The sequence below is a fragment of the Budorcas taxicolor genome, chromosome 25 (assembly GCF_023091745.1).
Source record: "Budorcas taxicolor isolate Tak-1 chromosome 25, Takin1.1, whole genome shotgun sequence".
Lineage (NCBI taxonomy): Eukaryota > Metazoa > Chordata > Mammalia > Artiodactyla > Bovidae > Budorcas > Budorcas taxicolor.
In genome coordinates, this window is record NC_068934.1 from 26,921,856 (window position 1) to 26,933,187 (window position 11,332).

The 11,332-nt window shown below is 37.6% G+C and overlaps 1 protein-coding gene across 1 annotated transcript; it reads right to left on the reverse strand.

Annotated features, from left to right (window-relative positions):
* Positions 1 to 856: 856 nt before the first annotated feature.
* Positions 857 to 1,804, reverse strand: LOC128069167 (olfactory receptor 6M1-like). Its single transcript, XM_052662446.1, has one exon. The coding sequence runs from the start codon at positions 1,802 to 1,804 to the stop codon at positions 857 to 859; it is 948 nt and encodes a 315-aa protein (XP_052518406.1).
* Positions 1,805 to 11,332: the final 9,528 nt, after the last annotated feature.

Here is an 11,332-nt window from a genome sequence, read left to right on the forward strand (position 1 = left end):
CTTTCGACACATTGCCTCTCACAGTCTGTTCTCACTCATCTGATACGCCTTGGTCTGTAGGTTTTCTGGATAATTAGAACTGGCAGGCAATGCTCTTATCTCAGAAAACATGGATAACTTTTCATGTTAACTCTGTTTCCCTAAGTTTCTTCTCATTCCACACTTCATGATACAGTGACATGCTTGAGTAGGCTAGAGTTCACATGTATCTGCGTATATATATACTCAATGAATCTGAGTTTTCTCATCTGTAAAATGGGAAAAATATCACATTCTCAAGGTTAAGAGGGCTAAATGATATATATATGTACATATTAGAATATACTGTACAAACACTGGGATATTATTATTATCTACAGTATCTGGCTGTCAGGAATGGAGCTAATCATCTTGAATAGTTTGCAAAGACCCATAAAAAGTACTTATTTTTAATTACATGTGGTTTCATTTCTTAGACCATCGTGGTTGAGCCTACATTAACAGAAAGAAAAAGAAGAACCACAGACTATATTCCCCACTTTACAGATAATATGTTAGGTTCAGATAGGCTAAGTGTCACCCAATAAAAAAGTGATAGAGAGGGCTTAAAATCTCTGACTTCAGTGTTTTTCATTAATCCATGAAATTCTGTGTGTGGGAAGGTCCAGTAATAGAGTTCAGAGCATGTTATTTTCTCTGTCTCCTCTGGACTCTGGCCATAATACTTTGTAGCTGGTGTGGCACATAGTTCTTCCATCTCTTTGCACACACCTTTGATTTTATGGTCTTCAAGCATGCTTTACTCCACATTGTGTCTAAGATGTGAAAATGCCATTCTTAGCAAACAAACTTTCAAGGATTCCTGTGGGATTATGTTTCAAGCTTTCCTGGGCAATAAGGATATAATTTTGTTGACTGCATCTCTCAAAACGTCCTTTACCTTTTCATTCCTTAGACTATAAATGAAGGGGTTCAGAAGAGGGATCATCATTGTGGTGAGGACAGCAGTCACTTTGTCAAATTCCAGGGAATGACTCTGGCTGGGTCTCACATACATGAAGATGTTGCTCCCGTAGGCAATAGAAACGACAGTGATGTGAGAAGCGCAGGTGGAAAAGGCTTTCTGACGCCCTTGGGCCGAGGGGATGCGCAGGATGGTCGAGATGATGTAGGTGTAGGACACGGTGGTGATCACCAGCGAGGTGAGGAGGATGAGAGAAGACAAGAGGAAGTTTATCATCTCAATAAAATGAGTGTCTATGCAGGCCACCTGCAGCAGAGGGGCGATGTCACAGAAGAAGTGATTAATCTCCTTATGGCAGAAGGGCAGCCTGGACACCACAATAGTTGGGCAGAGCACCGACAGGAAGGCCCCCACCCAGCAGCCCAGAACCAGCAGGAGACACAGCCTACTGTTCATGATGATGGTGTAGCGCAAGGGGTTACAGATGGCCACATAGCGGTCAAAGGACATCACCACGAGCAGGATGAACTCCGCGGTCCCCAGGAAGAAGAAGAAGTATGTTTGGCTGATGCAGCCTGCAAAAGATATGATTTTCCTGTTTTCTAGGAGACAGGCTAACAGTTTTGGGGTAACCGATGTAGTATATAAAATGTCCAAAAAGGCTAAGTTACTAAGGAAGAAGTACATTGGGGTTTGGAGGCGATAATCAGCCCATATTAGGGAAATGATGACGCCATTTCCAGTTAGAGTGAGCAAGTAAGTAAACAAGAGGATCACGAAGAGGAAAATCTGAAGTTTCTGGAGAGCAGGAAAGGCAGTCAGGATAAATTCAGTCACTGTGGTCTGATTCTGCACATCCATTGAGTGCAGTGCAAGCTGGGCAGCATGTCTCTGAGAAAATAATAAAATATAAAGATCAAATTCAACTTAAACTTTCAACTGTCAATATCATTGATAAGACTTCCCTGGTGGCCCAGTGGTGTAAGAGCCACAGAAGACGTGGTTTGATCCCTGGGTCGGGAAGATCCTCTGGAGAAGGGTGTGGCAACACACTGGCATTCTTGCCTGGAGAATCCCGTGAACAGAGGAGCCTGGCGGGCTACAGTCCATGGGGTCACAAAGAGTCAGACACAGCTGAAGTGACTTAGCACGCACGAAATACCATTCATAAAATGCAGTAGAAAAACATCTGAATAGAATTGAGTGATTTATTTTCATTCTGCCTCTTACCCTTGTAAGTGTAGCATCTTAGATAAATTACATGACTTCTTCTAAGCTCAGTATTCTTGCATTTAAATTTTTTCTTTGTATTAAGTTGTCTCCATGGTTCCATAAAACTCTAGTCTTAATGCTTTTGTTGTTTTTTATACGACAGTCCTTCCCTTTTCTATTTCCTCCTCCTAAACTTCTATTTTCTTAGCTAAGTTCTGTGCCTTTAAAGAGAAATCTACCTCACTGAGATTTCAGTCAGTTTGGAAAATGGAGAGAATGTTAATAAAAGTTGAGTTATTTTTCTCAAAGTTATTTCAAATTTTCAGGTGTTATCTAAATCAAAGAGCAGAAAAATCGAAACTAACCAGGACAGTCAAATGAAAGGAAATCTGCAACGTCTGTTTTCACTTTTGTTATTGATATTGACTATCTGATGGTACCCAAGTTTTTTTGATATAATAGTAGCTGAGTTCTCCATCAAGGTGTATAATTTTTCTTTGTTTTTTCTATAATGATAGAAAGTTTTATGTCTACACTCTTATAGAACAAGGAGGTCAGTTATACATATTCCATTATTTGCAAAACATTTTATATATTTTGAAGCATGTTTTCTTGAACATGATCAATGTGTGTCTTTTTATCTTTGCAATTCTACATCTATGGCAGCATCCAGTAGAGTAACTTCCACCTCCCATTTCCCAACTAATTCTTGTAGGTTCTCTCAGAGAGGACTCTGATACCATATATTCTTCTCAGCCATTTGAAGATCAGGTTATTAATAGTAGTGGAAAAAGTGGATGCAGATAGATGGTGTTTGAAGCCCTCAACTTAATCTTTGGATACTGTTCAGCTTTGCTGAGCATTTATAGCATGTCTATAAAATACAGTTGACTCATTCCTTTGGTGTATAATTTAGTGGCTAATCCTTTAGTTTTAAGTTAAAGCAAAGCAAATATAAACCAGCCCTGGGTACTTTATAGTGGCTCAGTGGTAAAAGAATCCGCCTGCCAATGAAGGAAACACGAGAGACATGGATTTGATCTCTGGGTCGGGAAGATCCTCTGGAGGAGGAAATGGCAACCCACTCCAGTATTCTTGCCTGGGAAATCTATGGACAGATGGGCCTGATGGGCTACAGTCCAGGAGGCTGCAATAAGCCCGACACGACTGAAGTTACGGAGCATGCACTCACGCATAGATGACTGTGCAATAGATTTACTTACATCATATTGATTGTAGAACAGTTGGTATTTTCTTCACTCAAATACGTTAAGAACCATGAACTTTGGCTATTCCTACTGCTTTCTGTCCATTTTCTTTAAATTCTCTTACTGCTTCTATTTGAATTCCATGTAACTCTTAGTTTTAGTCTGAGACTCTTTCCTGTGTGATAACACATCCCCTTTTACGAAACTACATCAAATGGTTTTTCAGTTTTTGCTGAAGTACTTCATCTTCTTCACTTGAATGAAAAATAGAAACGAACCAAGAAAACATAACCTGTCTTTTTATAAACTCCGATTACTTTTCCCAATTCTTTTTCTTATTCATGCAGAAAAAAATCTGTCTCAACTTACACTAAGATTAATTCCAAGTGTTATATTATCATTTAATCTTATATTTTATACATTCAATAATCTTAATCTTAGAATTTTCCCCTAGGTTTTAAGTAGTATATATTTTGGATCACATTTTCCAAAAAAAAAAAAAGTCAGAATGGTGAGTTTGGTGATGACTCAAGAAATCAAACCCAATGAATTAAGAGCAGGTCCTCCAACTTCTAGTTTAGATCTCTGGCAAGAAGACTGAAAGACTTTCTGACTGAAATCTTTCCAAGTTTCAGGTCCTTTTTTTCACTTATAGACATGTAAGTTTATGTTTGTTCTGATAATTTCTATGTCTTCTGTGCATCCATTCAGAAACTTGGAGCTATTCAGAATCATAGACTATCAGATTAGATGAAAACTAAAGGGCATATGAGATAGTCTGGTGCTAAAATAATCTGTAATGTCTCTGTTGTCTAATTAAGTGAAACTTACTGTTTCTTAAAGGATCTCATTCTACTTTACTGGTCCTGATTGTTAGAAAATTTCATAATTGTATTGACTTAACTATCTCTCTGAACTTTCATCTTTTATTTTTGTCCCTCCTGTTCATTCTTTACCTGTATTGTAACTTGACTTCAGATATATCTACTTAATTTACTTTCTCCTTGTGCATATTAATGTTGTTATGACTGGATGAATGTGATATTTAATGATTCTTTAATTCACTTTTGAAAGTTTGCTTTAGAATGGCTCTAGGGATTCTAGCATAAAAAAGTTTAATTATAAGTAGTGCAGTCCCAGGATGTTAGAAGTGAAGTAACTAGTCACAGAAAGTTAAGGTCCCCTGGAAGACTCTCCTGGGTGTTTATTTTATTTAAAGAAAAACTTATAGCTCTGCTTAAAGACTCTGGAAACTAAAAATTTGGATAAATTAAATTAAAAAAAAGTTCATCATATATTAAACTGTTTTTCAAACTGAAACTATTTACATGTCTATGTACATATTTTAAAAAACCTGTAGATTGACTATACTTCAATAAAAAACAATATCCATTGGGGAAAATATTTTATTGAGCTATTATTTATAGACAATGGATAAACTTAAACATATAACTTTTTGAGTTTTGACAAATGTATGCATTCATGTAGCCACCACCACCAGTGGATCAATGGTGTGAGGTATTTGCCATTACCTTAAACGTTTATGTCTTTTTGAAGTAAACTGCTGTCCTCTCCCCTGCTTATCCCCTGACAATCATGGATTTGCTTTTTGTCAGTGTAAAGTTTGACTTTCTAGGCTAATGTATAAATTCTATATTACAACATATAGCTTTGATTTGTTCCACTTAATCTGATGCTTTGAAATTAATTTGAGTGTTTTAGGCATGAGTAGTTTCTTCCTTTGTGGTATTTGAAGATTTATCTACTCTACAGATTGTGTAGCTATATGAGCTTATATATTCACCATGTGATAGACACCTGAATTGTCTTCAATTATTTGCTATTATGAATTAAGCTTCTCTGAACATTTGAGTTCATGCTTTTGGTGAATATTTGTTTTCATTTCTCTTGGACATGTTCCTAGGAGTAGAATTACTCTATTGTTTGGTAAGCATATGTTTAACTGTACCAGAAGCTGACAAAGTATTTTCCAGAGTTGATGTACTATTTTCCTTTCTACTAGCCATGTGTGTGAGTACCATAGTTCCACATCCTTGCTAATACTTGGTGTTGTAAATCTTTATTTTTAGCCATTAGATCATATATAGTGGAATCATCCAATTAATTTTTGCTTTAGCTTTATTGAAGAATACTTGACAAAATTGTATGTAAAGTGTGCTATGTGATGGTATGACATATGTGTATTTGTGAAAAGACCATCAAAGAGGTTAAGTATTAACACATCCTTCACCTTGAGTGTGTGCGTTATTGCTTCACTCTTGTCTGACTCCGTGTGACCCCAAGGACCATAGCCCACCAGGCTCCTCTGCCCATGGGATTCTCCAGGCAAGAATACTGGAGTGGGTTGCCATGCCCTCCTTCAGGGGATCTTCTGACCCAGGGATCGAATCATGTCTCTTAAGTCTCCTGCGTTGGCAGGCGGGTTCTTTACCACTAGTGCCACCTGGAAAGATACCTCCTTCACCTTACATAGTTACCGTTATTACTATTATTATTTTTTTGGTGAGAGTGCTTAAGATCTCCCTTAGTAAATTTCAAGCATGCAATACAGTGTTATTAACTATAGTCACCATGCTGTGCATTAGATAACTGGAGCTTATTTGTCTTGTAACTGAAGGTTTCTAGCCTTTGACCAGTGTCTCTCCATCTACCTGTTTCCCTCAGGTACTGTTCACCACCATTCTACTGTTTGTTTACATGAGCTAGATTTTTTAAAATTCTGTATAAAACTGAGATCATGCAGTTTAAAAATTTTTCTCTTTCTGGCAAATTTCACTTAGTACTTAGCATGTCCTCTAGTTTCATCTATGTTGTAGCAAATGTCAGGATTTTCTTTTTTAAGGGTGAATAAATAATATACCATTGCATACACATATGTTTAATCTTCTTTCTCTGTTCATTCATCATTGGACTCTTAGCTGTTTCCATATCTTTACTATTTTGAATATTGATACCATGGATATGGGAGTCCAGATATCTCTTCGAGATGCTGATTTATTTCCATAGTGTATATACCCAGGAGTGAAATTGCTGATCTTATGATTGTTCTATTTTTAATTTTTTTCAGGAAACTTCACATTGTTTTCTATAGTACGTGTATCCATTTACATTCCCACCACCAATGCACAAATCTTCCCTTTTTTCCACATCCTTGTCAAGGCACTGTATGCTCTGATTCTCAAATGATATTAGTGACTTCAGCAGGGCACACTTAGGCAGACTAAATGTTTATAAAGTCCTGTGACATCACATAGAGATAATTTGGACCATGAAATCACCGGAGGCTATCTTCAGGTGTATTCTTTCATTTATTTTTATTTTTGGCTGTGCTGGGTCTCTGCTGCTGTGCTTGGGTTTTCTCAGTTGCAGCAAGCAGGGGCTGCTTTCCAGTTGCTGTGTGCCAGACGTCTGGTTGCAGTGGCTTCTCTTGTTGCAGAGCATGTGCTCTAGGGTGCACGGGCTCAGTAGATGTGGCGCATGGGCTTAGTTACTCCATCTTCCCAGACAAGGGATTGAACTCATGTCTCCTGCATTGGCAGGTGGATTCTTAACCACTGAACCACCAGGGAAGTCCCTTTAGATTCTCTCTTGGTGTGCTGCTTTGCACATTGAACTCCAGTATATCAGATTGTGCTTCATAAATAATCACAAAAAATACCATACTTTCAAAAGTTTACAGAATTGCCACTTGAGGTAGAACTCTGCATATCATGATAATCATTCTTTGTTGATGGCTTTTATATTAATTTCAATTCTACTTTGTACCTACAATTTATTAATATTAGATGTGAGGTCTAGAGTACTGGATTAATTACTGTATTCTTTAGTAGCTCAGCTGGTAAAGAATCTGCCTGCAATGCAGGAGGCTCTGGTTTGATTCCTGGGTCAGGAAGATCTGCTGGAGAAGGGATAGGCTACCCACTCCAGTATTCTTGGGCTTCCCTGATGGCTCAGCTGGTAAAGAATCTGCCTGCAATCTGTGACATCTGTGTTCGATCCCTGGGTTGGGAAGATCCCCTGGAGAAGGGAACAGCTACCCACTCCAGTATTCTGGCCTGGAGAATTCCATGGACTGTATAATCCATGGGGTCCCAAAGGATTGGACACAATTGAGCAAGCTTCATTTTTAGTTACTATGGTCGTTTCAGAACTTCATTGCTAACTTCAGTTGGAGATAGTCTGAAAATAGTAAATGTTGCAATGAGTTTGGTTTGTCTTAATACATTTCCCTCAGGATTCATTTTCAAATTTAAGGGAAAAAAAAGGAATTCCTTAGAGTGTTTAACTAAAATAATAAGACAGAAAATAATTGGGATTTTAAGAGAAAGTTTTAGGTATTTTTGCTCCTTCTTCTAAAATGGACATCAATTTTAAGAATATGACCTGAGTTTAACAGATTGAATAAAATAATTTCCTATTTATATACCAAATACCAAATATGGGATTCACTTCTTAGGTTCCAGTGCATTAGTATAGAGATAACTTCAGTCTCTTCAGAAAAATTCCCATTCCAATATTTAAAAATTAAAACATATGCATTCCAGGCATAGAAAATGTAAAACATTAGAGTGTTAAAAAATGTCACCAAAAGCATCACTCAAATTAATCAGCATTGATTATTTGGAATATTTTCTTTCAGTCTTTAAGAAATTTTCATGTGTGAGATAACTATGAATGAATAAAAGAGTTTTGAAACTTCCTATTCTATTTAGTTTCATATTTACTCATAGGCTTTCTCTAGTGAAAGTGTAAGCAGCTTCCTCTTTCCATTTGAACATAGCCCCTCCTCCAGGCTTCCACTGTATAAACTAAATGGGGTGTAAGTCTTCTTAAAGTAAGGAAGACCATCCTGGACATTTTTAAATGCATGAGTGAAACTAGATACTGCTACATGAATCCAATTATTACCAGGATGTCAAAACCGTAAATAGGAAAAAAAACCTGTCACCATAAATAAAGAGCCTCTTGATGAGGGTGAAAGAGGAGAGTGAAAAAGCTGGCTTAAAACTCAACACTCAAAAAGCAAAGATCATGACAACTGGTCCTATCACTTTATGGCAAATAGATGGGGAAGAAGTGGAAGCAGTGGCAGTATTTTATTTTCTTGGGCTCCAAAATCATTGTGGATGGTGTCTGCAACCACCAAACGAAAAGATGTTAGCTCCTTGGAAGAAAAGGTATGACAGACCTAGACAGTGTATTACAAAGCAGAGACATTACTTTGCTGACAAAATCCATGTAGTCAAAGCTATTTTTTTTTTTTTTTTCAGTAGTCATATATGGATGTGAGAGTCGGACCATAAAGAAGGCTGAGAGCCAAAAAATTGATGCTTTTGAACTGTGGTGCTTGGGAAGACTCTTGAGAGTCCCTTGGTCTGCAAGGAGATTAAACCAGTCAATCCTAAAGGAAATCTACCCTGCATATTCACTGGAAGGACTAATGCTGAAGCTGAAGCTCCAATATTTTGGCAACCTGATGTGAAGAGCTGACTCATTGGAAAAGACCCTGATGCTGGGAAAGATTGAGGGCAGGAGGAGAAGGGGATGACAGAGGATGAGATGGTTGGTTGTTGTCACTGACTCAATGGACATGAGTTTGAGCAAACTCTGGGAGATGGTGAAGGACAGGGAAGCCTGGTGTGCTGCAGTCCATGGGGACGTAAAGAGTTGGACATGACTTAGCTACTGAACAACAACAACAGCAACAACTAAATAATTTCAACTCAGACTTTTAGTGTACAGGATAAAAGCTTGTGTTTCGAGAAGTGATCTCTAAGAGATATGGGGTAATTGTCTAATAGCTCTCTTAGAACAATGATGAAATGTTGAAAATATAGAGGGAAACATAGAAAGAAAGGATATTTAAAAATGATTGCTTTTATAACTGGCAAGGCCTTAGATAACTTTATATTTCCAATTATCACAAAATTGCATGAGAAAATCTAGTAAATAGGAGCTGTTTAGTAAATTCGTAATGAATTCCACCAGATCTCTTTGGGTGTAGAGTACCAGCAAAATATAATAGGATTTAAAAAGTGGGCAGCTCCAAAGCAGAAATAAAAATCTAAATAGGATTTGAGGAAGAAGTAATAAAAATAAAAATAGGGCTTTTCTGATGATAGAGTATTCAGTATTCAGTATATTGCACAAATTTATCTGCAGTTTCCTATTAGATCTATTATCTTTTCATACCAGATGGGTTAAAAGTGTTCTGGTAACTGGTGCTCTCACAGACCTTTGGCATCAAACTCATAAGCAGATAATGACTCTGCTCACTTCTGTTTACACGCTCTGAGTGAACAGTACCTAAATGGATTCTTTAAGCCAGGGATTTAATAACATAGGTATTATTGATAACAGAGAATAAAACTAATTTTATGTGTAAACAAAACCCAGTTTTATATTCCTTTTATTGAGGTATACAAAAACATAATTAGTACAATCTGCATATTATGATGCCTTAAATGGCCTATAGCCAATAGTCTGTGATGGCCTATACGGAGAAAGAATCTAAAAAAGAGTGGATATGTATATATGTGACTTCCCTTGTGGCTCAGTGGTAAAGAATCCCCCTGCCAATGCAGGAGAGGAGGGTTTGATTCCTGGGTCTGGTAGATCCCCTGGAGGACAGCATGGCAACCCACTCTAGTATTCTTGCCTGGAAAATCCCATGGACAAGGGATCCTGGTGGGCTACAGTCTGTGGGGCTGTAGAGAGTTGGACACAACTGAGTGACTAAACAATAACAATATGCATACATATAACGAAGTCATTTTGCTGTACACCTGAAACTAACACGTTGTAAATCAACTCTACTCCAATAAAAATGAAAGAAAGACTGCCAGGCACCATCGATAGTTGAAAAATTTGGGTTTATTATTCACTGTATGAGAGAGAACTCACACTTCGGAGAATGTGGAATGTCTCAGTGAAACAATGAACCTAGGGAAGTGGGGGCTTGTTCTGGATTGGGTGTTATCAGAAAGATGTGGCAATTCTAGGATTGGGTAGCTCAGTAAATCTTTTCTGCAATGAAGGTAGACAGAGTGAGATGTAATTGGTATGTAATTGGTATGTAAAAGATGTAATTGGTAAAGAGGTAGCAGTCATTTCATTTGGCAACAAAGGAGGATGTTTAGTATTTTGTATTGCACAGTGACCTTGTGCGAAATAGATGTTTTGTCAACTTTTGTCCAACAAATGAAAAGCATGATGATATGTAAGCATTGTATAAGTTTGCAGTAACACTGAGACCTATTTGTGAACGTCAGATGAGTTCTGGGTCAAGGATTGATTTTTTTTCTTAAATGTTATTATTCATATAATCCTCCTTATAGTGGCAGTGTGAGGCTCCCTTCCCTAGGACAAATCTGACTTCGATTCATAAGATTACATGTATTTGTTGAGCCCCTTGGGCTTCTTATCTTCTAAGATATTCAGCAACAGGGTCAGAACTTCTAGCATCTCAGGGCTGATGAAAGCTTCCTTTTCTATATCAACAATCTCTCCATGTGTAAGCAATTTTACTTTTAGGGAACTCATCTCATTTTGTAGCCACAAGTGCCTGGTAAGATAAACAGAGCAGAAGTTCTTGCCTCCATTTTACAGATGAGCAACTGGCAGCTTAAAGAAGTAACTTACTGAAGTCCATTGAAATAAGTGCCTGAACAAATGTTAGACATCAGTTCTTAGAACTCAGAGTCTGGAATGTTTCTACCTTTCTACATTAATTTATGCAAAATACTCCAAGGACTAAGGAGCCAAAGAGTCCTCATTTATTCCCGATTTTCCATAGCAAGATCATAACGCTTGACTCTTGGTGATGTGCGATGCTTTCTCATCTTGCCTATATATTCGAGACTTCAGTCATGATTCTGTGTCATTCTTCACGCAGAGCAAAGTGACATATAGAGGAAGCATGTCTTAGATGTCCTGAGACTGCTGGGTG